Genomic DNA, 27,830 nt, shown 5'->3' on the forward strand with positions numbered 1-27,830 from the left:
GCAAAAGGCAGACGGGGTATCTGGGCTGTCTGGGGCTCGGTCGGTCCAGTATCTGCCTTGAGCTCAGGCATAGTCTTGGGGTGTGCGGATGGAACCCTGCCGCGGGGCCCCGCTCGGCGGACGGGGTGGGCGCACGACCCCCTCTCCGTTCCCGCACGCCCGCTGCGCGTGTTCCGGCTCTGCACACGCAGCCCCACCCCGGCCGCACTGCGCTCCGTTTCTTCCAGAGCGGGAACGACCTCCGGGAGTCAGAGTCCCAGTGTCGTTAGGTTCCTGCCACTGGGGCACTAAAGCTGCAAGGGGAAGGGGGTTAATCCGCCACACTAACCTGTTTCTGGCCGAGGACTCGCTGCGGCAGCGCAGTGTGTATACACTTGCCTTTGCTCATCAGCCCCGGAGGCTAACAAGCACTTCCGGTGCCAGGGTGAAGCGGCCTTTGTAAATGTTCGCGGAAAACTGCTGTTACGTCGCTTTAAGGAAAGGCACACTTTCAGGGCGCCGGGGCGGGGGGGGGCTCGCTCGGTGAAGCGTCTGCCTTCAGCTCAGGTCCTGAACCCAGGGTCCTGGGATGGGGCCCTGGATCGGGCTCTCTGCTCAGAGGGGTCTGCTTCTCCCTTTAACCCTCCCCGTTTGTGCTCGTTCTCTTTTCTCTCAAAATCTTTAAAGAAAGTGTGGGACGTTGGGGGAGCCTGGTGGTGGGTATTAAGGAGGGTGCATAAACAATCTTGAAACAGTGAAAAAAACAATAAAATCAAGGAAAAGAAAAGCACACTTTCCTTTAGTTAAATAAGTATGAAGAACTGAATGTCCCAATTCACACAAGAAATTGACAGGTCTGAGAGCTGGGAACCCTTTCTGTCAGGCAGAGTCCCCGCCTTCAAATGCCCCAGCAGATTAGGAGAAGCCAACAGCTTCTCTGACTGTTCACGCTGTAGAGCCCATGAAGTCACTGGGCCCTGTGCAGTCCCCTGCGGAGAACACCCAGTGAGAGGGTCTGAGTGCAGTGCACTCACAAAGTCACACTCTGGGTTTTATTTGTGGAAATGGCCTTTATGACTTCAAATCAACCAAACTCTAACCTAGCTCAGCTGCTCTCCCACTTCCAGAGGTGAAGAACATGATCATAAAAGGAGCAAGTAGCTAGGAGGTCAGTGTTCAAGGTCGCTGCTTCCAGACAGAGGTCACAGTCACAGACCTTGGTCCCTGCAGTGTGCGGCCAGCTCCCACTCTTCGTCGTGTCCTCTGCGAGTGGCTGGAGAGGAGTCCTCCGTTTGCTGCCACTCTGAAGTCTGGAAGGACCCTCTTCCTTGTCCTCTGCTAAATGATGACAAGAGGCTGCTGGTGACTGGTGTACAGACTTCAGGCTACAGAGAGGTGCTGCTCTGGCTCCTGAGTTGCCGCAGGGAAAAGTCTCCAAGCAGCACGGCTGGTCAATCTGTGACAGGCTGCCGGAGTAGAGCCAGGACCAGTCAGCTCCATACACCAATGAGTTGGACAACATGTGAGACACAGAGACTGTGTAGGCTTCCTGCTTCTCCTCTGGAATAAGACCAAACGTGATGTTACCCAGGTTGACCTCATCACTTCCAACCGATGGCCCCTGCCCAGTCTCAGAGGGAGACTCTGCTAAAAGCAGCCATTCATTTGTCAGCAACCACTGTGTATCACGCAAAGGAACCCTTGAGATGTGACAGATGAGAAGAAAACAGACCTTCACCTGCAGTGAGTGCACCGTGTGTGCAGAGAGCAATCAGCATGGCCCCAGAAGCACACGGGCAAGGGTGCCTTTCCAAGCGGGCAGACTTGGCCGAAGTCTCTCAGTGAAGACTTCAAAGCAAAGGACAAAGGGTTAGCTAGAGGAGAGCGACAGGGACGCACAAGAAACAAGAACAAGCACGTGGGAAATGGAGAACAGGACACATCTGGGTGACCACAAACAAGTGACCAGGCAATGCCACCAGGGAGCGGCGACACATGTCTGGAGTGCCTGCTCCATAAAGTCTGGGTTTGAGCTTGGAAAAAAGTCACTAAAGAGTTTCAGCAGTTTTCCTGATGGTGAGTCACTATGGCACCTTTGAGGCTGGAGGGCAGGACTGGAAAGAAGTCTCGCTGCAGAAGGTATACAAGCAAGGCGCCTGGGTGGCTCAGTGGGTTAAGCCTCTGCCTTCGGCTCAGGTCATGGTCTCGGGGTCTTGGGATCGAGTCCCACATCGGGCTCCTTGCTCAGCAGGGAGCCTGCTTCTCCCTCTCCCTCTGTCTGCCTACTTGTAATCTCTATCTCTCTGTCAAATAAATAAATAAAATCTTAAAAAAAAGGTATATAAGCAACATGTGACCAACAAAAGAAATGACAAGGTGTTGCCAAACCCGCAGTAGTCTAGGGTCCAGGATGAGGCCAAGGATGGCAAGAGCAGTCCCAGAAAACTAGTGGCCAGTGAGCTAGGGGTGTGGACTTAGCCGTCCCCAGCTGGAAGGCCTGGTGGCCAAAAAATCGAGGGAAGTACTCAAAAATAAGTGGGGACATGACACACACAGGAGACCGCTTCCGGAGGTCTTCATGGGAAAGCTTTACGATGATGTGAACAGTATAGTGAATAGCGACAGCACTTTATGGCCCACTGAGTAACATAAAAGTCCACGAATCTATACGGACAGCTAATAAATACAGATATATGGGAGAGAAGATGGTTCTTCCTTATAAAAAGCTAAGTTTAAAATGAAGAAAAACTGGGGCACCTGGGTGGCTCGGTGGATTAAAGCCTCTGCCTTTGGCTCGGGTCATAGTCCCAGGGTCCTGGGATCAAGCCCCGCATTGGGCTCTCTGCTCAGCGAGGAGCCTGCTTCCTCCTCTCTCTCTGCCTTCCTCTCTGCCTACTTGTGATCTCTGTCTGTCAAATAAATAAATAAATCTTAAAAAAAAAAAAAAAAAAAACTGATACCAGAGCACCAGGGTGGTGCAGTTGGTTAAGCGACCGACTCTTGGTTCTGGCTCGGGTCAGGATCACCAGGCTGTGAGGGCCCATGTCAGGCTCTGTGCTCAGCACAAAGTCTGCTGAAGACTCGCTCTCCCTCCCCCTCCGCCCCTCCGCCCTGAACATGCATGCATGCTCGCTCATGCTCTCTCTCTAAGTAAATAAATCAAAAAAAAAAAGAAAAAGAAAATAGAAAATCTTTGCAATTATAGTAATAATTTTGTTCAGGCAAGAATCTTCATGTGTTGAGTGACAGTCTGATGAAGAACACAAAGGTTCAAACACTCTAACCACAGACTAATTAGTACTAATTACACAAGGAAAAACATTTTTACAGTGAAGCAGTCCAGGGGAGTCCTCAACCAAGTGACCAAATCAGCCTCATCCGCAGGAAAAAGACAAAGTGACATCACGTGGCCTCTGACGAAGCCCACTAAGGAAGGCAGAACGTCATTTTTGTAACGTTCCTGAAAAAAACCACAAACCGCATGGGAGACACTTCAGACTCCGAGTGAGGAGCGGACTGAAAGCACGAAGACAGGGCAGACATGCTGTGCCAACCGCAGCCGTGAGAGGGCGCACATGGCTCGGCTGCTACAGACGGGCTGACCTGAAGCCCACAGAGTCCCTAGGCGGCAGGAGGGACCCTCACAACCATGTGGGTCAGTTCGTTAGGAAAACGCAAACAGCATAAACATACAGATGCCGAACAACAGAGCCCCAAAATACACGAGGACACAGACAGAAACGAGGGAAGAAATTCACAACACAAGCACAGCAGCCGGAGACTTCACTGCCCACTTTCCATGACCAACAACAGGGGCACCTGGTGGCTCAGTCACTTGAGAGTCCGGCTCTGGGTTTCAGCTCAGGTCATGATCTTGGGGGACTCCATGCGGGGGGGAGGGTCCTGCTTGAGAGTCTCCCTCCCTGTGCTACTCCCCGCACAATGTGCATACACACTGTGCACTCTCTCTCAAATAAGTAAAAAAAATCTTTAAGTAAATAATAAAAATAATGAGAAAATATGAAGGACACATAAAAAAAAATAATGAGCCATCAGTGGAGTCTGCGACTCCTGATTATGGGTTGTGGGTTCAAGCCCCACGTTGGGCATAGGGATTACTTAGAAAAAGGTATTTTTAAATAAAAAACTAACGTACAACCAGACAGAAAATCAACAGACCCCTTGAAGAGAATCTGCAGAGCATTCCGCCCACAGCCACCGAACCCGCTCTTCTGAAGGGCACGCAGGACGCACTCTGGGACCAACCACACACAAACGCACGCAGCAAGTCTCAATAAACTTAAAAGGAACCCACAAAGGAATGAAATTAGAAAACTGTGTCAGAAATTTAGGACAGGGCGCCTGGGTGGCTCAGTGGGTTAAGTCTCTGCTTTCGGCTCAGGTCATGATCCCAGAGTCCTGGGATCGAGCCCCGCATCGGGCTCTCTGCTCAGCGGGGAGCCTGCTTCCTCCTCTCTCTCTGCCTGCCTCTCTGCCTACTATGATCTCTGTCTGTCAAACAAATAAATCTATCTTAAAAAAAAAAATTTAGGACAGTCACAAAAGTTTGGGATTAAACAACACAGTTGTCAATAACTAATGAGTCAAAGAAGAAATCACAAGGTTATTTATTTGACAGACAGAGATCACAAGTAGGCAGAGAGGCAGAGAGAGGGGGAAGCAGGCTCCCCGCTGAGCAGAGAGCCCGATGCGGGGCTCGATCCCAGGACCCTGAGATCATGATCTGAGCCGAAGGCAGAGGCTTAACCCACTGAGCCACCCGGGCGCCCCTAGAAAGTACTTTGAGATGAATGAAAACATACCACACCCCAAAACTGATGGCACGCATCGAGAGCAGGGCTCAGAGGGCAATGTCTCATTAAACACAAGACCTCACATGGCTTTCGGCTGAGAAACTGCACATGTGTGGAACTACCAGAGCGGACGCGCGACAGACAGCGGAACCGAAGACACAGAACAGGAAGCCGGGAGCGCAGCCGCCCTCGGGGGGAGAGTGGGTGGGCCGCAGAGCCACACGGAGGAGGTAGAGGTGGTGTCTCTCAGTCGCTTCTTCGCGTGGACAAGGAGGGAGGAGGAGTCACAGACTGAGATTATGAGGAGGGAAAGGGGGCGCTGGGGGCTTGAGAGAACAAAATGTGCAAAAGTTCTGCCGGGTAAAGGACGATTGGCTAGAGGAAGGACACGGTTTGCCTGGCAACTCCGAGAACCCACCGTTAACACCAACCTAGAGTGAGAGCCCCCAAACGGGTCAGGCCCACGCGGAACCGGGTGCTGCCCAGAGAGTGGGAGCAAGGCGGAGAGAGCTGAAGCGTGTGGGAAGCATGTGGCCACCCAGACCAAACTGTGCACAGGCAGGAAGGACGTGGCAGAAAGTGGGCCAAGGACGGCTACGGGAGAGACAGGTGGTGACGCTTTCAGAGCAGAGTCCTAACAGGGCAGAGGACAGCTAACCAGTGGGAGGTACCCAGGTGACCAAGCTGGTCAGATGAGGACTGTGGCTAAGAAGTGGAGCGCCACAGACTGAGTTCGGGCCTGGCCCAGGTACGGGCCTCAGTGGGACTGGGGTGTGAGCCTGGGAATGTGTAGAGCATGCAGGAGGAGCTGGGCAGAGCCAGGGAGCAGGGACACTGGGAACCCCCACCCCAGGCCTGCCTGCCACGGGGCCCCCACTTGCCTATCGCCTTCTGGCAGTTGAAGATCTGAAAGCCGCCGTGCATACACGCCGCCAGGAGCAGGTGGTGGCGGAAAGGGTGCCACCTGAGCCTCCATACTCCGCCCTGCGCGGCCATGTCTGCGAATGGCTCCTTCATGTTCCGAGTGTCCCACAGCAGAACGTGCTCGTCGTAGCTGAAACCCACAGGGAGCGTGCAGGAAAAACAACAGCTGCTTTTCCCCCAAACCCCCTAGGTGCAAGGGCCACCTCCCAGGGACACCCATGCCACTCCTTCCTCTGGGACAGAGTCCCTTCCCAAGCCCAGCTCTCTACACTCTGGTGGAACAGCTGGGCCCATCCAACAGCACTGCAATGGTCAACATGAGAAAAGGAAGTGAAAGAAGGAAGACGGAGCCCCGGGACAACCTGAAGGGACTCACCTTCCCGTGGCCAAGATGTCCTCCTGGTGGGGGCTACTTCGCACGCTGCACACGCCCATGGAGTGTCTGTGGGCAAAAGTGCGAGGTCTGAGCCTGCGCAGGGTCCCAACCCCGGGGGAACGTCCACAGAGGAGGGATGGGGCGCTGGTGTTACACGCCGAGGGCGGGCCCCTTGGTAACTCGCCTGTTGCTAGTGAACACACACGTGCCAGGCGTCCTGGTGTCCCAGCCTTTCAGAAGGCCGTCGTCCCCACCTGTGTGGAAGCAGAAAGGCGCACTGACAATGGCCCTGACGACAGGAGGCAGCCACCCCCCCCCCCAGGAGGACACTGATGCCGTGGGCGATCCCGTGGTTTCGGGGCCGCAGGCAGAAGAGCCCGGTGCTGGGCCTGTGTCTTCAGACTTGTAGAGGCCCCGCGGGGAGACAGGAGAGGCGGAGGGGCCGGGCCTAGAGGATATCAGGGAAGGCCACGAAGTCAGGGAAGAGTCTCCAGGCCACGGCCCGGCTGAAGCGGCCGCGGCGCAGGCTCCAGCACCCAGTGGTCCCGGCGCCACACGCCGAAGCCGCCGCAGCGAAGGGCTCTGGGCGGGAAGCGGGCCGGAGCCGGCAAGCGGGAGCCTTCCTGCGTTTCCGGAACCTTCAGCCCGCCCCAGCGCGCTAAAGGGAAGCGCCCTTTGTACCCTTACGGCAGAAAGCACCCCTGCTGGTCTTGGGGGACTGAAAAACCAGCAAGAAAGGGGAAGCTGGTGCCATCGTCCACAGTCTTTAAGGAAAAGCAGCAACAAGACAGAGGGTACTGGGGCGCCTGGGGCTCAATCGTTGAGCCTCTGCCTTCGGCTCGGGTCAGGATCCTGGGGTCCTGGGATCGAGCCCCACATCGAGCTCCCTGCTCGGCGGGAAGCCTGCTTCTCCCTCTCCCACTCCCCCTGCTTGTGTTCCCTCTCTCACTGTCTCTGTCAAATAAATAGACAAAATCTTAAAAAAAAAAAAGAAGAAGAACAGATAAAGGGGACTGGTGGCTATCTTGGAAGAAGGGGAGCAAGGCTGGGACACAGGCCCACAGGGAGAGTGAAGGGGAGCAAACGAAAACACCTGGGTCTGACCACCGCGGCCATCCACTCGGCTGTCTACCCCCCCACATACCCACCTGCCCGCCACCTGGCCCCCGTCCACTCAACCTGCCCATCAACACCCTCTGAGCACACTACGGACTCCCACAACAGATGGAAGGGAGACGGATGAACATGGCCTCAACTAAGGAGACCGACGGAACCGGTGCGCCAGGCGTGATGCCTGCGGGAGAGCCTCCGACAGGTGGCTGCCGGCCGGTGGCAGACTCGCAGAGAGAGCCGGTAGTGGCTTCTTCGCACGCTGGTCTCTCCTGTCTTCCAGCATGTTCATCCACCAGGACACCCTGGTGACCCGCGGCACACAGACACCCACACCCCTACGGCTCTTCCCCTGCGCGCGCCACCCCCGACTTGGTCTGAGGCCTTCTTGCCACCACCTGCGTGGCGGGTCTCCGGGCTCTGCCCCCAAGTCCTTGCAGCTGCACTCAACACCTTAGTGAAAAGACCCCCTTGGATTCGAAGATGTAAGTCAGGGGATGTCATCCCTCTGCCCAACATCCTGCTGTGGCTCCCAGTTCATTCTGAGCAAAAGCCAAAGTCCTCCCCGTAGCCTGCAGGGCCCTGGGACTTTGATCTCCCCACCTTCTGTCTGCCACTCCTCCCACCTTTCTGGTCCTACAGCTCTCCCCATGCAGCAGGCTCACTCCTGCTCGAGGCCTCTGCCCCCAGTGACCGTGCTCTGTGACAGGACAGCCGGCACCTGCCCACACCCCACTACCTCCACCCTGCTCTACCTTTCTCCTTCCCAAAGCACTGATCACCTCTGAGCTGCTCTGCACTGTGCCACGCCCACTGCCTGTCCCGTCTCAACGTACGCTCATTGAAAGCAGGGACTGCTGTCCGCCCTGTTCACTCATGATCTCCAGCACCTAGAACTCTGCACGGACACAGCACATGCTCCATAAACATTCGGTGAAAAAATGAGTTGGTGCTGAATTATGAAATCGTAGCCACCACGATACCCTTGCTCTGAATTAGCTAAGCCTCAAGGTAGTACTAATCCAAGAATGAGAAGACCTAAAAAAATTAAATCCTGGGGTGCCTGGCTGGCTCAGGCAAAAAAGCATGTGACTCTGATCTCAGGGTTGTGCGTTTGAGCCCCACCCTCGGTGCAGAGATTCCTTAAAATAACTAAGAAAAATTTCCTTAAAAGGAAGAAAGAGAGAGTGACAGGAAGGAAGGGGAAGCGAAGGAAAGGAGGGAAAGAAAAAGGTCTGCTTAAGCAACCAAAATGCAGTTGTTTCTGGAAGACAGGGCCCGTAGCTGAAGTCAGGGGAGTGACAATGCAGAGAGAGAAGAGCACCAGACAAAGGCCAGAGGACAGGGACACTTTTAAGCAGAGGGGACGAGCCACCAAGTAGAACAAGGAGCAATCAGCAGAGGAGAAGTCCAAGATAACTCAAGGAAGACTGTGCCAGTCAGCACGGGAATGTAGCTGAGAGGCTGCTGGACCAGGCACCGAGGAGCCAAGTGAGAGTGGTTCTGGCAGAGAGCGGGGGCCACGCGGCTTCCTGACAGTCCAAGAGAACGTCCCTGCCCTCAGCGTGCTGTGAAGCCTAGAGCGCTACTGGCAACTGGCCGCAGAGGGAAGCGAGGGTCAGATCTTTTCTTTCCCTCTCTGCACATCCAGGAGCGCCCCTTCTGCCTTCTCTCAGCGGCCGGTGTCCCCTGCCTCCCATCTCCCATGAGCCCTCTCCACTCGGCTGAAAGGGGCTGATCACAGATGCCCAGCTCCTGCAAACTCTAGCTCGAGGAATTTCTCATCCTCGCATCAGGACCTGCACGCACACCACCCACAATACCAGGGAACCAAGCCCCTCTCTCTCAGCCTTTTCTTTGGAAGGTAAACTGTATCCAAGGGAGTAGACAAGCCTGAAACCCAGCGTCACAAAGTCAATACTGGACACAGAAATAGCAGTGGGAAATGTGGGAACTCTGGATTTCTCACAGCAGGAGCATGGGATCAGATACCAGCAGTGGCAGGAGGCCGGGCTCTGCTGCTCCAGCACGTGGTCAGCGCTACCCAAGACCCCGCGAAGCCTGAATGGCTAAGTCGAGAGTACCAGCTACAGCTTTTGTCTCCACAGAGGGTCTTCAAGGTCCCAACACGTCCAGAGTCACGGCCCTAAACACGAGCCACACTTGCTCACTCCCTCCCTCATGGGGCCAACACCCAGCGGAGAAGTACCAACCTGAATACACGATTTCCGTCCGCCAGTAATCAAAAGCAGCGATCCAGGCCTCAAAGTGATGGGCAGGCCACGTGGCCACCTCCTGCAGCCTTGCCTCAGTCACCTCTAGCAGGTGGAGCTGCCCCTTGGAGTCGCTGCCAATGATTTTCAAGGGCTGGTCACTGGCCCTAGACGCAGGGAACCAAGGGAGAAACCCAGCTGAATTTATGCACTGACCCAAACTCACCACCCTCTTCTGGTTCCCAGTGGGTGACACCTTGCGATATTCATGGGAGAGGTTAGGTTCCCCATGGACCTGGTCTGCGGACCTGCCCGTTAAGACATTTGAGCATCTGGCAGAAACTACCACTGAGCTTGTTAAAATAAACCCGTGTCAGCTTTTCTTGATGAAAACACTGTTCCTTTTTTCTGAAAAGCTGGAATGTGCTCTCTCTGGATTAGGACTGGTAGTGACATTCCCTGGTCTGGGAAGCTGCCATCAAGGCTGCCTCAAGGTTTCAAACCTCTCTTGTGTGAGAAGAGCAACGACTCCCCAGAGGAAAACCTGGGGTCCCTCACCAGTGCCCGTCTTACCTTTCAGTTCTCCCAGTGGACCAATCCAGAGACAGGGCCAGACACTGCTTCCCCAGGGCAAAGCTGGAAACTGGCTGCAGTGTGTAAGCATTCTACAGGAGAGAAAGGAGCGCTATCTAAGGGAAACAGCCCGGAACCCCAGAAAGACGAGTACTCTAGCTCAGGTGGCCATCACTCCCTCCTCTACTACTAGACGAACAAAGCGTGTTAGTCCTTGATTCATCACAGAATGAGAGAACACTTTGGACCTGGCCCCTGCTCTCTAGACGCCCCTACACCTGTGGGAGGAGGACTCCTACACGCGACCTGAGCGGAAGCAGGTCTCTCTGCCCTTCGCTGTCCATGCACTCCTAGACACGGGCCCCAGGAAGCACCACTGACGACACCACCTGCCTCTCCCCGCCTCCAGGGATGCTGGGACACTCTGTCTTCAGGGACAGTGACATCGGGATCTTTCTGCTAGTTTCCATTTCAGAAGCTGCAACTAGCCATTAAACACAATTTCTCTTTTCTAAGACTTACGTACGTATCTTATGACCTAGACAAGCTGGACGATGCTTACCTCCCTTAAAAGGCTCCTAGCAGGCAGCTTCCTCAGAGTCCTCTCTGAGGGTGATCTGCTCTTGCCAGAACCTGGTTCATGGGCCCACAGTCTTCCCCAGATTATTTCCTCCCTCCTTCCTCAGACAGGGCTGCAGCACGGCTCTTTGCACACAAGCCCTCAGCCGCCATAACTCCAACAGCAAGTGGACCTGCTCCGGTCCCGCCTGCACAGCTGTGTTGGTGTGTGTCCCTCCCACCGAGTCAGGGCCGGTCTTGTGGGCTCTGCCTTCCCTCGACGACAGGACTCCCCTGTCCTCCCGAGCCTCTGACCGTCGGATGCAGTCATTTTGCAAACACGTGGCACTGACCAATAACAGTCTGAGAAAGCCACAGGGGAGACACATCCCTTCCTGATTATGGGTGACAAGTGCCACTTTCCCACAGGAAGTTCGTTGCTATTCTTGGCCCCAGCAGCATCAGCCTAAGAACGCTGGTCCAGGCTTTCCACACAGAAGAACTTTCAGATCCACTGACAGGTGAATGAATGAATGCCCTGTCACCTCAGCCCTTCCACTGGGGACACATGGGTGACCTCTTCTCAGAGTCAGATGCAGGACCCCGTAATTTAAAACAGACCGCATGCTAGATTAGAATGCTTTATGATAAAGTTTGCCACTGAACAGAAATCATGCCACAGAAAGGTTTGCAGCAGCACAGCCGCACGCCCAAACCCTCTCCGTTCAGATTCTTTCCAACCCCACCCCCACCCCCAACTCCTGGTCCTAGTCACTGACCTCAGACCCCACCAAGCGGAGGAGTTCTATGGACCCACCAGCATCTGCCACGCCCAAGAGGGCATGGCCAGCCACCAGGATGTGGCACCTGTGGGGAGAATTCATATGCCAGTCAGAGCACAGGACGCACCCAGGGCACGGAACAGCATTATGGACCTCAAGAACTTACTTAAATTTCGGCTCCAAAACCAGGCTATAGCCTACAGTTCTGTTCCAAGATTCCCCTGCTTATGAAGCAGAAAATGAGCATCACTTTCCAGACTCCCACCAACCCTAGGACTTGGAACATGACAACTGAAAGGAACCCCCGTCTACAGTACCCTCCCAGGGCCAACAGGTGGGCAAAACAATAAAGAAATGAAAAAGTTCAGACATTTCCTCATCTTATTGAATGCTGACAGGCATCAGGCTCCCTGATTAAATGAACAGATACTCATGACGAATTCCAGACAAGAGGGATTTTTACCAGCATCATACCATTTCATGTCCAGGATTGCAGAAGTATCTCTTCTTTGGACCTCGAGCAGGGGGTGAGCAGAGTTGTCCTCATTGAAACTATACAAGTAGAGACGACCCAAACGGGTTTGAGGCTCATCAGCATCCAGTCCACTCTACGGAAAAGACAGATGTATTCTCTGATTACCCTGATAGATACCGAAGAACCCAAGGCATGGTAAAAGGAATCAAAGGAAAGAAAAGGTTGGCCAAGACTCTGGGACTCTTGTGGCTCAGTAAGTTAAGCCTCTGCCTTTGGCTCGGGTCATGATCTCAGGGCCCTGGGATTAAGTCCCCTGTCTGGCTCCCTGCTCAAGAAGGAGTCTGCTCCTCCCTTTGTCCTCCCCCTGCTGCTCGTTCTTTCTCTCTCTCAAATAAATAAAATCTTAAAACAAAACAAAACAAAACAAAACAGACTCTGGAACTCTACCTGGAAGCAACACCCCTGATTTTTTGCAGAAATGTCTCTTCTCGTGTTATACAATTAGTGGGTAGGCACATAAACTCTGCTGGGCTCACCACAGAATTTTTTTTTTTTTAAGTTTTTTTTATTTATTCATTTGACAGCGATCACAAGTAGGCAGAGAGGCAGGCAGAGAGAGACGGAGAAGCAGGCTTCCCGCTGAGCAGAGAGCCCGATGCGGGACTCAATCCCAGGACCCCGGGATCATGACCTGAGCTGAAAGTAGAGGCTTAACCCACTGAGCCACCCAGGTGCCCCTAGAATTTTTTTGTTTTTAAAGATTTTATTTATTGGGGCATCTTGGTGGCTCAGTGGGTTAAGTGTCTGCCTTTGGCTCAGGTCATGATCCCAGGACCCCGAGATCACCAGCCCAGCCGAAGGCAGAGGCCCAACCCACTGAGCCACACAGGTGCCCCCCCACTTTTTTAAAGTTTTATTTAAATAATCTCTACACCCAATGTGGGTTTCAAACTCACGATCCTGAGATCAAGAGTTGCATGGTCTACTGACTGAGCCAGCCAGGTGCCCCTAGAATGCTCCTTCTAAGTGGACTTCTAAGAACTGGCTATGGTAGGGTCGCTGTAGGACCCAGTCAGCCCTGAAAGGTCCTGGCTTCAGCATGTTGCTGGGGCACCAGTTCTCATTGTTAAAAGCGTCCTGGTTTGCATCTGAATAGATGCCTTCAAGAGATAAGATATAGCTCCTTCAAATTCCCATTTTCTCTTTATTCTAGACTTCACCCACAAACTTGAGCCACACCTGCGTATAAGGGACTTTCAAGACACCCATTCCCAGTGCCAGGCTGGCGCAGTCCGTGCAGAATGCAGCTCTTGCTCTCAGGGCTGGTGGAGAGATTACTTACATAAATAAACTTAAAAAAAAAAAAAAAAAAAAAGTCCCTGGGGCTCCTGGGTGGCTCAGTGGGTTAAAGCCTCTGCCTTCGGCTCAGGTCATGATCCCAGGACCCTGGGATCCAGCCGCACGTTGCGCTCTCTGCTCACGGAGTGCCTGCTTCCCTATCCCCTGCCTGCTGCTCTGCCTACTTGTGATCTGTTAAATAAATACATAAAATCTTAAAAAAAAAAAAAAAAAGGCCCTTCTACCTTCCGACCACAAGGCCACTGTCACATCTTCATCTCCTGTGTGACTCCACAGACTTTTCTCTTCCAACCTTCCCCACTGCAGGACCGAAGGCCCCAGCAAGTGTGGAAGGCTCTGCATGTCTGAACTCTTTCCCCGCCCTTCCTGAGACGTCTCCTGGAAGAGGAGCGGAGTTTTAGCGACTGGAGATGCCACCTGGGGAGCGCAGACCTAGAGAGCCGCGGTCAGGGCCGCCGAAGGCAGGAGGGCACCGCACACCTTGTTCTCAAGGTCGGCGCGCGGGTCCTCCGGCTTCTGCAGCTGGTAGGTGCCGCAGACCAGCAAGTGCCTGCTGCCTTCCAGAGGGCACCACTCCACCGAGTCCGCGGTGTACTCCGTGTCCACCGCCTGCAGCAGCCGGACGCGACTTCCCGGGCCGCAGGAGTCAGACCCGGACACAGCGGAGACCGGGCGGCGAAGGGGGGGTGGCGAGGCCAGGTTGAGAGCGGGGGTCGGAGTCGGGGCTGGGGTCCGCGGGGAGAGCGGGGTCGGGGCTGAGGTCGGCGGGGAGAGCGGGGGTGGGGGCTGAGGTCGGCGGGGAGCGCCGGGACCGGGATCGGAGTCGGGGCTGAGGTCCGCGAGGAGGAGAGAACTACGTTCCGGACCCGTCGTTTTTACTTCCGCAATCGCCCCCACCTCCGGGGCACCGGGGCGGGACTTCCGGCCGCCGTTGTAGCCTCGCGAGAGGCCGGGCTCTTGCGCCCCCTGCGGGCGGACCTCCGCGGGCTGCACGCGGGTCTGGAGGCGGCAGCCCAGTATCCAGTCGGAATGGCATTCGAGGGGGCTCCTATAACGGCTGGAGGGAGGGGGACAGGGGGAAGGAGAAGGGAAACAGGGCACGGAAGTAGGGGTGAGCAGAGGACCTAGACCTTTAGGGAGCCGAGTCCGGGGTCCGGGGTCGGCCCCAAAGGGGCTGGGCCATGCCCGCCCTCTGACCCTCACGGCCATCCGAGGGGGCTGCCGGGCCTGCGAGAAGCGCGGGGCACCCGCGGACGCAGGCCCGCCTGCCAGGACGTAGGAGAAAGGAGCCAGGGCCAGCTGGGGGTGCCTGATGCGCGGCGGGCTGGGGTGGTGGACACGAAGGTGGACAGGGGGCCTGGGGAAGAGCCCGCGTCTGGGCCCAAGGGGCAGGGCTCTGTCGGCCTCTTAGAATGTAAGGGAGGATATCGTGCACAGCCCCGATCTGATCTGGGAGGCTGAGGAGATGCTGCTGCCGGTCAAGAAAACCAGTATATACTACAGCACAGGTTTGGGGACCGCGAGCTTTGGACGTTGTTAAGGATGGACTGAACTGTCTCTCCAGAAAGCTGGGAAGTCCTATCCCGCAGCACCAGAGAACGTGACATTTGGAAACAGGGTCTTTACTGAGGTCACCCAGTTGAAATGAGGTCATTAAGGTGGGCCCTAGTCCTACAGGACTGGTATCTTTATTTTTTAAGATTTTATTTATTTATTTGGCAGAGATCACAAGTAGGCAGAGAGGCAGACAGAGGGAGAAGCAGGCTCCCCACTGAGCAGGGAGCCTGATGTGGGGCTCGATCCCAGGACCCTGGGATCATGACCCGAGCTGAAGGCAGAGGCTTTAATCCACTGAGCCACCCAGGCGCCCCTTTATTTATTTATTTTTTAAGATGTTTTTATTTGTCAGCGAGAGAGAGGGAGAGTGCGCGCACACAAGCAGGGAAGCGTCAGACAGAGGGAGAGGGAGAAGCAGTCTTCCTGCTGAGCAAGGAGCTGATGTGGGGCTCCATCCCAGGACCTTGGGATCATGACCCCATGACCTAAGCCAAAGGCAGACACTTAACCTACTGAGCCGCCCAGATGCCCCTGACTGGTATCCTTCTGAAGCGGTGATTTGGTCTCTCAAGAACAGACCCACACAGGGAAGATGACATAAAGACGGAGGGTTGGTACGAAGGAAGGGTCACCTGAAACTGCCAGAAGCTGGGAGAGGTCTGGAACGCACACACCTTGTCCTCAGAGGGGGCATGGTCCTGCCAACACCTTTATTTGGGACTTGTGACCTCCACAAATGGGGTGATACATTGTTGTTCTGAGCCATGTAGCTGTGATACTTTGTTGGGATGACCCCAGGGAACTGGATAAAGCTGACTGAAATCCCCACTCCCCACGGATACCTGGGGACCCAGCCTGCAGTTCAGAAGCAGGGCTTTGGCTGGAAATACAGCTGTGAGCCAGCAGGTCAGAGGGTGGCTGAGCAGAACCACAGAAGAGGCTGGTCAAAAAGAAACAGGACTGTCCAAAACGGCTGAACCACACACGCACCTGGTACAAGAAATGGTCAAGGGGAACCTGGCTGGCACAGTCTGTAGCATATTGAAGCTTGATCTTTGGGTCAGGAGTTTGAGCCTCACATTGGGTTCAGACTAAAAAATCTTTAAAAAACAAAACCAAACCAAAAACCACCTAGGTGGCTCGTTTGGTGAATCGTCTGCCTGGCTTCAGCCAAGTTTATGCTCCCAGGGTCCTGGGATCAAGTCCCACATGGGGCTCCCCGCTCAGCAGGGAGTCTGCTTCTCCCTCTGCCCCTCCCCCTGCTTGTGCTCCCTCTTCCCCTCTCTCAAATAAATCAATTAAATTTTAAAAAGTCAAAGTCAAGGGGCACCTGAGTGTCTCAGTCAGTTAAGCATCTGCCTTCAGCTCAGGTCATAATCCCAGGGTCCTGGGATCAAGTCCCACCTTGGGCTCCTTGCTCAGCAGGGAGTCTGCTTCTCTTATCGCCCCTCCTCCCCGCTCACGTTCTTTCTCTCAAATAAATAAAAATCTTTAAAAAAAAAAAAAAAAAGGCCAAGTCAAGCAGCTCCACATACTACACAAGCCCCTTATTTTAACCATCTGAATGTTAACCTTCCTCTCAGGTGTATGGCTATAAAGATCAAGAGATTGGGGGCCATCAGAGGAGGAAAGAAATGAGGGGCTGGTATCAGAGAAGGGACAAGGGACACACATGGGGTAAGAGCTGTCTACGGATCCTACAGCACCTTCCTGACAGCGTCCACAGCAGGGGCCACAGCGATGATGGAAGCATAGGGAACAAGTCACTCCACAGGCACCTTCAGAACCTTACAGCTCCAGCCCAGAGCCCGTCACCAGCACAGACCTGGGGCTGAGGTGTCTAACACACAGTACGGGGCACAGCCCACTGGACAGGGAACAGCCACCAGTGGGCGGCACCTGCTTTAAGCAGCCACACTGGATGGCAATCCCTGGGCCAGTGCTATTTTAGACTAACTGCACCACATGGAAGAGACCAGCGGTGTGTCAGGACCTGGTGTGGTGTCCAACAGGTCAGCTGGGACCTTTTGATGTAATTTTCTGACGAGTAGCTGCCCACAGGACAATGTGTGCGGGTTAGGGAATGCAGACAGGCTCCAAGTGCCCAGACACAAAGGTTACGGCCAAAGACCACAACCTGTGGTCTGGTGTCTCATCCCAGGAGCCTCTGTTGGAAAGCAACTTGTGTGAGCACACTCAAGGTCCTGTGCCGGGAAGACCACCCAAACCCCAACATGCCGGCCTACACAGGTGCCCCACCCAACAGTCCTGACCAGAGCTGACCTCTGGAAGCAGGAGTCACGCCAACCCCGGGAACGCCCCAAGAGCTCAAACCAACTGCTGTCTGTAGGACTCTCAGGATCACACATATTGCCCTCCCCAGAAGATTTCTGATCCCCCATTACCACTCAACCTAGGGTCTGGCGAGACCTAGAGCAGACCTTGCCTATGGAGCAAGGACATCCCTGACCCAGAAAGCAGCACTCACGCTGCCAGCGGCACCAGGCGGGGTTCTCACCTTCACAGCGGCCCCTCGGGGTTCGGAAGGGTCCCTCCTGCGCCCTGTAGGTTGCCTTCACCTGACTGCCCCAGTCTGGCTCTCCAAGACGTACTGCCCAAGGACTGCAAAAGAACCTACCAGAAGCTCAACTCACCAAGGACACCAAGAGTCTGTCCCCAGACAAGGAAATGAGCACACACAAGGCAAATGGGACACACTGGAAGATGGCAGAAGACCTGCATGAGGGAAAGTGTGGCAGCAACCCTTGGGACCAACACGGGGAAAGGGACAGCCCCGGATACATGCTCGGAGGTGGAATGGCCAGCCTTCCTTCTCCCAGGAAGTAAAGCCTCTGGTGGGCTGGCTGGATCTGGAAACCAGTAAGTTCCTAGGCACGGAGCCTGGCTTATTGCCCTAAAGTGGTTCGGCAAGGTGTAAGAGGCCCTGCCCAGCCTTCAGACCCTGGGCTCCTGAAGGGGGAGGAAACCCAGCAGAGCAGATGGGGAAGCAACACTCTCTCACCCTGGTTACTCCAGCACACAGGCAGGACCTCTGGAGCTCGGCCAGGCAGAAGCCCCGCCACACAGTGCGCGAATCCAGGTGAGAGTTTACCTGCGCCAGGGCTGAGAACATTCCATGCCCGCCAAACAGGGCCGCCTGCTCCAACGCCCCCGGCTACCCCTGCCACAGGACAAGCGTGGGTCTGGGTCTCCCACTCCGTGCCCACCTGCCTCCTCTCTCTCTCAACCCAGGAATAAAGGCAACGCCGCACCCGCAGCCCTAGACCACCTTGATTCACTCAGAAATAAAGCTCAACAGCATCGAGGGCAAAAAGGAGAAGGAAGAACGGCTGAGGCACTCGATGATTCCACCCCTTTACTGTGCCTTGTAGACGCGACCCCAGACAGGCCACGCTCCCCGGGGCTGCAGCTGCCCAGAGAAGCTTCTGTCACGTGACACTTTCTAGGCTTTTTAAACATGTGGCCCGACCGTTTGCCATTTGAGAATTACAGCAAATGATTCTATTTGTAATTTCTAACCCTCCCACTGCCTCCCCCCAAAAAAACTGTACATGAGTTTACAAACATATTAACATATAAATAACGAGAAGCATCCCAGTGGGAGCCTCCCCAGCTGTCTGTGCTCGGAGCTGAACACCACAGGGACCGCTGAGCCCACCAAGTCCCCATGACGGCGGCTGCCAGGCTGCGAGCCACCGGCTCCTCCAGCACCTCCAGGCCGACCGCCGTACTGTATCTGCCGCGCCCAAGGAAGGTCCGGCGGCGCGGTCACCGCTCGGGCTCCAGCTCGTGCTGGAAGGGGCGCTTCTTCTCCCGACAGTGCTTCTTGTGGGCCGGCCAGTCCTTCTGCTGGCACTGGGAGCCGCAGTACCGGGCCGCCTGGCAACGCCCGCAGATGTTGAATTCGCGCAGCTGAAAGAACACAGAACCACGGCTTCACCGTCGCGCCAGGGGCCCGGCTGCGGGGCCGACACTACATCCCCATCGGAAAGGGCCGGGCGAGCCCATGCGCCAAAGCTGCCGCGGAAAAGCCGCTGCAGCCGGGGAGCCACTGGAGGCGCCGGGCGGGGGGCGCGGCCGCACTGGTACCTGCTTCTCGATCATCGTGCAGGGCGGGTAATGGCACTCGTAGTAGGTACAGGAGCTTTCCTCCTCTTCCACCACATCCCCGTTGGCGTTATAGTAGCGGGTCACGTTCAGGACGGGGAACTGCTCCTCGATGGGGTCCGTGGGGAGCTGCTGAATCGCCAGCCAGTATAAGCTTTGCTCCCTGGAAAAGACAAGCAGACACCTCAGCACGCTCCAGCCAGACACCGCCAAGGTAGGGATGCAACGGGGACACGACCTCAGGACAAACTGTTTGCCCTGCTCTGTTTTCACGACATCTTGAACTTGGCTTCTCTTTGCCCCCACACAGCACTCGCAGTGGGGCTGATCTGTGTGTGGCATCAGGGACTGACCCACTAAAAGGTACACAGCAGGGCTATGTCTACCTCACTCCTCAGCCCCCCAGATCTGGGACTGACAGGCACACGGCAGGCAGAGAGGACACGTAGTCTCAGGACTGGGACCCGGCCAAGCCTGGCAGCCTTTTTCCCTGCTCATGGCCCCAGAGGCACCTGCCTCTGCCCCAGCTATCTCCCCTTTGATGCAGTGAGCTGCTCTATGTCCTTAGTGGACCAGAAGCTTACAACTAAGGAATCCTACCTGACGTGAGGCCTGAGGCTCCCCGATGGGCCCCACTGGAGCACAGGGTGAGTGGGGAAAGTGCAGGCAGTCCACAGCCCGCCCTGGTGCCGGGCTGCATAGGAGCAGGCTAACACCCCTTTCACCCCACCAACCCCATGGGGGCCAGGCCTGGAGAGACTTGGTTACATACAAAAATTAATTCGAAATGGATCAAGGACCTTAGTGCAAGCCCTCCGGCACCTGGCCGGCTCAGTCAGTGCGGCAGAGCTCTAACTCTTGATGTTTGGGTCAAGAGTTCACGCTGGGCCTAGAGCTTACTTAGAAGAACAACAAAAAAAGCACACTATCCACAGAGCTACAAAGGCAACCCACAAAATGAGGGAAATATATGAAAATCATGTGTTTGATAAGAAATTAATATCCAGAATATATAAACATCTCCCATAACTCAACAAGAAAAACACCAAACAACCAGATATAAAAACAGGCAAGAGGAGGGGCGCCTGGGTGGCTCATTCATTAGGCGTCTGCCTTTGGCTCAGGTCACGAACCCAGGGTCCTGGGATTCAGCCCCGAATTGGGCTCCCTGCTCAGCAGGCAGCCTGCTTCTCCCTCTGCCTCTCCCCCTGCTTGTGTTCCCTCCCTCACTGTCAAGTAAATAAATAAAATCTTAAAAAAAAAAAAAAAAAAAAGGTAAGGGGTGCCTGGGTGGCTCAGTAGGTTACGCACCAGACTCTGGATTTCAGCTTGGGTCATGAGCTTAGGGTTGTCACACTGGGCCCCACACTGGGCTCCATACTTGGCGGGAGGTCAGTTGAGATTCTCCCTCTCCCTCCCCCACCAATAAATAAATAAATCTCTAAAAATACCCAAAAGACCTGAATACACTCCTCTAAAAGCAGATGTACAAATGACCAGTACACACATAAAAAGATGACTATCATTCCTCATCATCGGGAAAATATAAATGAAAACTAAAACGAGATTTTCACCCCACACTCATTAGGATGAGTGAAACAAAACAAAAACCAGAGTGTACTGAGTGCTGGCGAGGACGTGGAGAAACGGGAACCGTCGTGCGCTGCGGGCGGAGATCTAAAGCAGCGCAGCCGCTATGGGAATGAGGATGGCGGCACCTCAGAAAGTTAAAAGGAGAACCACCCTACAGCCCAGCACCTGCACTGCTGGGCACAGACTCCGACCAGCTGGAAGCAGAGTCTTACAGAGACACCTGGACTCTCGGGCTCACCGCAGCAGCATTCGCAACAGCGGAGCTGTGCAAACAACCCAAGTGCTGGTCGTCGTCAACACGCCAACAGGTGAGACGTGGTAGAGAAATAGAATGGATCATCATTCAACCTTAAGAAGGGTGGAAATCCTGACAAAGGCTCCGTCAACGACAGACCTTGAGGACATTGTGCTGAGATAAGCCTGTACCAAAAAGACAAATCCCGTAGGGTAGTACTCCCAGGAGACCCTAGAGGAGTCAGATCCAGAAACAGAGAATGGAAAGGTGGGGGCTTGGGGCGGGGACAGGTCCGTGTCTAACGGGGACAGAGTATGAGTTTGGGACAATGGGAAAGTTCTGAAGGTGGATGGATGGCGGGGATGGTGGGTCTATTCGATGCCACTAAACTGGCCATTCAAACATGGTTACGATGGGGGCACCAGGGTGGCGTAGTCGCTCGTCTGACTCTCAGTTGTGGCTCAGGCTGCGACCGTAGGACTGTGGGGTGCGGCTCGGGTGGGGCTCGTGCTCAGCCGAGCCTGAGATTCTCTCTCCCTCTCTGGGTTCCTGCCCTCCCCGCCCCTTGGGCACACTCTCACACATGCATGCTCTCTCTCTAAAATATTTAAATCTCAAAAAAAAAAAAAAAAAAAAAAAAAGGTTAAAATGGTAAATGTTACATGCGTTTTACCACAACGAGAAAAGTTTTTTAAAGTAAAGAAAAGGGGAAGAGCCGGGATGTAGGAGGCTCCTGGCGCCTTCAGAGCTTTCAATGAAATCCTACAAGACAGAGGTACACTTGGGCCCCAGACGGCTTCTAAAAGCAGAAAGCCAAGAAAACACACTTTGACAAAGAGACCCTCCACCCCTGCCCCCAGATGAGCCACCCTTGTGGCCACTGCACTGAAGGGAAGCCAGGTGGGATGTGCAGGCCTGGGAGAATCCATGGGCCATATTCCCAGCCTCACAGACAGGTTGATTCCCACCACAAGAACCAGCCATGTGAAGGCCACCAGCTGAGAAAGAGAAGGAGACGTACTGCCCAGGCCAGCTGGGAGTTCACGCTGCACTCAGCCTCGCTCTGACCCACAACAAGCACTCAGGCTAGCTCTGACCCACGGTGTGACCGCTGCTGGGAGTCCCCATCCCTAGCCAACAAACTAAGGATGGCACCACTTGATTGTCTCCTGAGAGGTCACAAAGGAGCCTCAAGAGCAGAGCCTCAGTCCTGGGCCTCCCAGGAGCAGCCTAGAGGAGCATGGGGACAGCCCGGCCACAACCCAGCAGAGACCACTCCACAGGGCAGCCTGGGGTGCAAAGGACCCTTTTGCAAAAAGGTGTTTTCAATTGTGGTTATCTTATCTCATAACCATAAATAATGTTCAGATGAGTAAATGTAACATTCAGCCATAGGTTGGCCAAACCATGAGTCACACAAAGGCCTAAAGCGACAGACTTCATAACCCAGAGCTCCTGAAAGGAGCAGATCCACTGCTCGGTAAAGGGGTAGACAGTGCCCTGTTGGCCCACAGTGGAAAGACCTGTCCAGTGTTGTGGGGGCAGATCCCAGTGCTCCCACTGAACAAGCATCCATGTTGGACAACCCAGGGGAGCTGTGGACACTGACTGGCCTCCTGAGTTGCCCTTACTCTTCTGTTGATAACACCACCTTCATTTTGTTTGATGAAAGGCTTCCCAGAGGCCTGAGGGCATACGCGAACCCCAGAGAGCCCCTGTGAGCCCACAGATGGTACACAATGGCCGAGAACATCCTGGCTCATTTTGGTTCCCAATTCCCATCCTGCTGGTTCCTCAGCTCTTCTCAAGGGCTCCATAAAGCTCATACCAGGGCTGCGCTTGGGGCCAGCTCTCAGCATCCGACTGGCCCAAGAGGGTTACCTGTGCTATCCTGAGCAGAAGCAGTGTCTGTAGGACCACATAGTGGTGGAGGCTAAACAGCAGAGCCCCCAAACCACACTACCTTACTTCTTTTAAAGATTTTATGTGTGTATTTATTTATTTGAGAGCACAAGCAGGAGAGCACAAGGAGGGGTGCAGAAGGAGAGGGAGAAGCAGACTCCCCGCTAAGCAGAGAGCCCACCACAGGGCCTGATCCCAGGACCCCGAGGAACATGACCTGAGCCGAGGGCAGACATTTAACCAACTGAGCCCCCCAGGTGCCCCCATGTCTTGCTTTTTTTTACTTAGATGAAACGTTTAGACAAAAAGACACACGAGTGTGTACAGGGGCGCAGAGCAGAAGTCCTGCCCGTGTACAAGCACCCAGCCCAGACAGCTCTTCTCCCCACTATAGCTGATCTAGAGAACCAATCCAAAAGATCACCATCAAAACAGCATCCCACCCCCATGAAGTAAACAAGGATCCCATACTTGGAGGAAAATAACCAAGGTCTCCCCTCCCACAGATCAGAGCACAGAACAGAGACATGGGCCCTCTTGGTAACAAGCGCCTAGAGGATAGGGCGCCTGGGCGGCTCAGTCAGTTCAGCAGCTGCCTTCAGCTCAGGTCATGACCCCAGGGTCCTGGGATGGGGCCCTGCGTCAGGCTCCCTGCTCAGCGTGGGCTCTTCTTCTCCCTGTGCTCCCTTGCCCGCTCTCTTGCCCACACATGCTCTCTCTCTCAAATAATAAATAAAATCTTTAAAAAACAGAAACACATGGCAACATGAAAGCTTGGAGGAGGGCTCTCCCCCGGAGGCCCCCTGCCGACGCCAGCAGGCCCTGAGGAGACCCACCTCTGCTTACTGGACGTCTCTTCGGCTTTGGGCCGCCAGCCCCACGGCACCAGCTGCAGGTTGTCCAGACGGTTGTCCACGGTCACAGCGTTGAGGTGCACCACCTGAAACCCGGGAGCGATGCCTCCCCTGTGACGCTCCCTAGGAAACAGACGACTCTCACCATCTGCCGCCTCCACACCCCCACCCCCCAACTGCAGCCCCGGGGCCCGAATTGGGCCCCTGCCACACTGCGGGGACAGTCAGGAGCAAGGCTGCTGCGAGGAATCCAACTATGTGAGTCTGTGGCCAAACACGATGGACCATGCTGGCAGTTCAGCCCCTTGACTGAAGAGCTAGGCGGCAAGAAGCCGGGCTGGAACCCCGAGCATCACACGCAGAGCCTGGAGCTTACCCCACCCGAGCAGCGGCAAGCATTTCGGAACTCCACCACGCGCGCCAAGGAGAGGCAGGTCGTCCCTCACAGCCCACTCACAGGCTCGGCAAGAACACAGTAGAGGGAGCCAAGCCCACCCTACCCCAGAGGAGGCTGTGTCAAGGCAGGTTGCTCCACGGACGCCGGGTGCCCTGTGCACAACAGGGCTCACGCGGCACCCAAACGGGAAGCAAGCAGCTGGAAAACACCTACCACAAAAGCTCATGAAGGAGCCTTCCCGACCCTCTTCCTCGGTTTTTGTCAAAGGCATATGCAAATATCTTAGCACCGTTTCCGTCTGCGTCTACTTCCATCCGGGCCTGAGAGAGAACGAGGAGAAGATCTGTTAAAAAGCCTGATTCTCAGCTCCACTTTGAATCCCTCTGAAGGAAAGTGAAGTGAAACAGACAAGCCAGGGCACATAAATGAGGCCTGTTTCTGGGACCCAGGGCTCTACAGAGGCTCCCTGTCATGAGCAGCCGGCCCTGTATCCCAACAAGCATGCACTTACAACCCACTCTGAGAAATACTGCAGACACAGAGAAACTTTCTCATTTTTAGCAAAACCCCACAATTCGGTGAGAAAAACGCTTGGACAAGTAACTAACAGTTGACCCCTGAACGTGTAGGGGTCAGGCACACTGAACCCCACACAGCTGAAGACCCATGTGGTTCCTGAGACAGCTAACACATATTTTATACTTTAAACACAACATATGCTACATTCTTACAATAAGGTAAAGTTAGAGAAAGGACAACGCTTTTAAGAAAGTCATAAAGAGAAAAAATACTTACAGTACTGGGGTGTATTTATCAAAAAAATCCCCCCAAATAACCAAAAAACAAAAGTACCACACCCACATCTAAGTTAACCCGTGCAGTTCAAACTCGTGTTGTGCTGGGGTCACCTGCACCGTGAAAGCACGCGTGCGGCGGTAACAGGGTAGCGGCTCCGCAGACCCCTGGAGGACTTCCGGAGGGGAGGAGCCGGTAGGTGAGGACTGGCGGGTAAGCCGAAGCTCGTCAAGAAGAGCACAGCAGAAGCAGGGGAGCTCAGGAAGATGAGAGAACGGACAGCACCAGGGCCCAGCAGCGACGGCGGGGCCCGGCCAGAGGGAAGGCGAGGTGGCCCTGGACAGTCTCCTAGGCAGCCAGGGCTTGTCCAGCTGAACATTCAACCACACACATGACACAGTTTGATCTGTTTTCAGGAAGAGTCAGCCACCAGGGTGAAGGTGGGAGAGGACGCCATCATGGTGGCAGTGAAAGCCCGGCTGCCCTCGCAAGGGATAAAACCCGCCCCTGGCGACCCTCCCCGGCACTGACTGAAAACAGCTCAGCTGAGAAACAGCCACCCTTACCTCAAAGGAGTAGCCCTCCACCAGCGGGATATCTTGCTCATCTATCAGTGTGTACTTGGTCTGGAAATTAATCACGTTTCAACATGTTACGTTCAGGGTCACAGTCAAGTATCAGCCTTAGACAGAAACTGGCCCTTCCCGCTGTGGAGCAGGTGAGGGGCACGAAGCAGCCTACCCCCTACAGCAGGTGGTTGTTTCCCACTCGAGACTGTAGCACAGGAGCAGACATCAGGCCTCCCTTCCCATCCACATGTGCGAGAACCGAAGGGCCACTGAGCTGGCTGACCTCTAGGCTGTGTGTCTGAGCGCGCCGGTAAGCCAAACCCGAGAGGGAGGCTTGCTCAGAACAGAAGAAGGGGCCCTGGATGGAGGCAGAACGTCCCGAAGGCTTCCGTGAACGTGTTTATTAAGTGGGCGGCGGTACCCCCGAGCTGCTGCTCGCTTAGCTTGCTCACGGAAACATTCCGAGTGAATGGAAGGCAGGACGCTAGCTCGCCCGGTCCCTGAGTTAGAGGGACCGCAGAGCTGCGGGGAGCCCCCCTTCCCTAGGTAAAGTGACACGTTCCTCTTGCAGGAAACGCAGGAAACGTCCCCCAAACGGACTAGTCGCATTCTTGCTCGGAAAGCCTTTTTCTAAGATCTAAGCCGGTTTTACCTTCATCTGACTGCCTCTGCTCCTCTCTCCCACCAGAAGCTTCCGCCGCTGGTGATGGGAACAGGGTTCCCATCCAGGGTAAGGTCCGTGGCTGGTGCAGCTGCACGGCCGGCCGGCTCCTGGAAACAGCCAAGCCTCAATGCCCACAGGTGCCAGGAAGCCCCGGCCTCGACCACGCGGAGGGCGGGGCCCGGTAAGGGAGAGAAGCAGAGGGAGGCCCTGCTCTGGGAGGCCCACCGAGGCCCGTCCAGCCCCGGCCACCGCGGGCGGCGTGAACCCTGCGCGAAGCTCCACTGCGGACGACCAGCACCGAGACACACGCAGGCCGCCTCGCCAACGAGCGAGCGGGCCTCGGAAGGGTGCCGGCTGCCCGCGGCCGCCAGCCCCATCCTGGCCCGCGAAGACCCGCCGCCGCCGCCGCCGCCGCCCGCCCGCCCGCCTGGCCCCGCACCCCCCCCCGCGGCTCCGGCCCCGCGCCCCAGCTCCCGCGCCGCTCACCTTCCCGGCCACCCGGCCGAGCCGCACGATGCCCAATTTGAAGTCGGTCATGGCCGGGCCTGCGCTCGGCCGGCGGCGCCGCTCCCTCGGGAGGCGCCGGGCCGGGACCGGGGCCGGGCCGGGGCGGCGCCGCGGCGCGCCGGGTGGGCCGGGCCGGCGGGCCGGGGTCGGGGCCGGGCGGGACGAGGCTGGGCCGGGCTCGGGCCGCCGCCGCCTCGCGCCCGCCGGACCTGCCACGCGCCGCCGCCGCCGCCGCCGCCGCCGCCGCCGCCGCCGCCGCCGCCGCCGCCGCCGCCGCCGCCGCCGCCGCCGCCGCCGCCGCCGCCGCCGCCGCCGCCGCCGCCGCCGCCGCCGCCGCCGCCGCCGCCGCCGCCGCCGCCGCCGCCGCCGCCGCCGCGCGCACCACCGCGAGCGGAGCCGGAGGCGGGGCGGGGCGCGGACACACCCCCGCCCGCCGCCGACCCGCCAATCGCGGGGCGCGCACCTGCGCCGGCCGGCGCGCGCCGCCGCGCCGTGGCCAATGGGAGGAGGGAGAGTGCGCCGGCGCATTGAGGAGCGGAGGGAGGGCGGGGGGCGGGGAGGGGCGCGGCCAGGGGCGGTGCCTACGCGGCCGCCCCACGCTACGTCAGTTTCGCGGGAAGCTTTGTGCTAGAGGCCGCGCTCCGGCTCCTGCTCCTCGCTGCGGGCTCCAGGCTCCGACCCAGCGCCGGACCCCGCACAGGGCTCCCGACCCCGCGACCAGACCGCGGCCCCCGGCCTCGCATCCCCACACCCGACCCTGCGACCCGGCCCGCGCGCGCGACCTCCCTCGCGGAGGGGCCGACGGGGGGCCCTGTGGGCTGGGGTTTCTGCGGGGCTCGCTGCGGCGCCAGGCAAACGGCCCCGCCTCCGCAGGACGCCGCGCGGGGGCCGGGGGTGGGGGGCCGAGCGCCTCCGGGACCTGGGCCCGCGCCCGCGCGTCTTCCTGCCCGGGCCGAGCGCCTCCTCCGCGCCGGCGCCCAGCGGAGGACCACGGCGGCGCGCGGTTGCCCACGCGGCGCACCCTCAGGCCGCCGCGGCCTCCCTCGGCTCTCCCGCTGCTGACCGGGCGGTGGGGATGTGCCGGCGGTTGGGGCGGCGGGTCCGGCTCCTTCCCGAGCAGGCGCCCCTGGGCGTGAGGCCTCCGAGCGCTCTCACCGCGTTTGCCGGCAGCCGCCCTCGGGGGCTGTCATGCTGCGCCGGGGCGCGACGCGAAAGCCCCGGTCGCGTTTCGGTTGGGGCGCGGGAAGGCCCGCGGGGAGTGCTGCGGGGCACGCAGGCAGGTCGGGGGCTGGGGCTGGGGTCCGAGGGAGGGCGGTGGGCGGGGGATGCCTGGCTGACCAGGCGTGAGCGGCGTGGGCCGGAGAGGGCACGTGTGAGAACGTCGGACGTCCGTGGTCACCGGACGGGACCGCAGGACAGAAACGGGCCCAGATCAGGGATAGGAGGGGCCGGAGCGGGGCCAGCAA

General features: G+C 56.7%; 2 protein-coding genes across 2 annotated transcripts; both read right to left on the reverse strand.

Annotated features, from left to right (window-relative positions):
- Positions 1-757: 757 nt before the first annotated feature.
- Positions 758-17,858, reverse strand: LOC111145484 (diphthamide biosynthesis 7). The gene is made up of 11 exons (XM_022500379.1): positions 17,833-17,858; positions 14,353-14,487; positions 13,644-14,220; positions 11,804-11,937; positions 11,327-11,414; positions 9,990-10,081; positions 9,417-9,583; positions 6,278-6,347; positions 6,094-6,159; positions 5,675-5,847; positions 758-1,539 (listed from the first exon to the last, which is right to left on the reverse strand). The coding sequence occupies exons 1-11, from the start codon at positions 17,856-17,858 to the stop codon at positions 1,085-1,087; spliced, it is 1,983 nt and encodes a 660-aa protein (XP_022356087.1). The 3' UTR covers positions 758-1,084.
- On the reverse strand, positions 17,178-26,442 carry LOC111145964 (zinc finger MYND-type containing 19). Its single transcript, XM_022501300.1, has 6 exons — positions 26,344-26,442; positions 25,191-25,250; positions 24,043-24,149; positions 23,415-23,555; positions 18,831-19,011; positions 17,178-18,653 (listed from the first exon to the last, which is right to left on the reverse strand). Exons 1-6 carry the CDS (start codon positions 26,392-26,394, stop codon positions 18,510-18,512), a joined length of 684 nt encoding a protein of 227 aa, XP_022357008.1. The 5' UTR covers positions 26,395-26,442; the 3' UTR covers positions 17,178-18,509.
- Between the last annotated feature and the right edge of the window lie 1,388 nt (positions 26,443-27,830).

The sequence above is a fragment of the Enhydra lutris genome, unplaced genomic scaffold (assembly GCF_002288905.1).
Source record: "Enhydra lutris kenyoni isolate GAN:26980312 unplaced genomic scaffold, ASM228890v2 scaffoldscaffold13, whole genome shotgun sequence".
In the NCBI taxonomy this organism is placed as follows: Eukaryota; Metazoa; Chordata; class Mammalia; order Carnivora; family Mustelidae; genus Enhydra; species Enhydra lutris.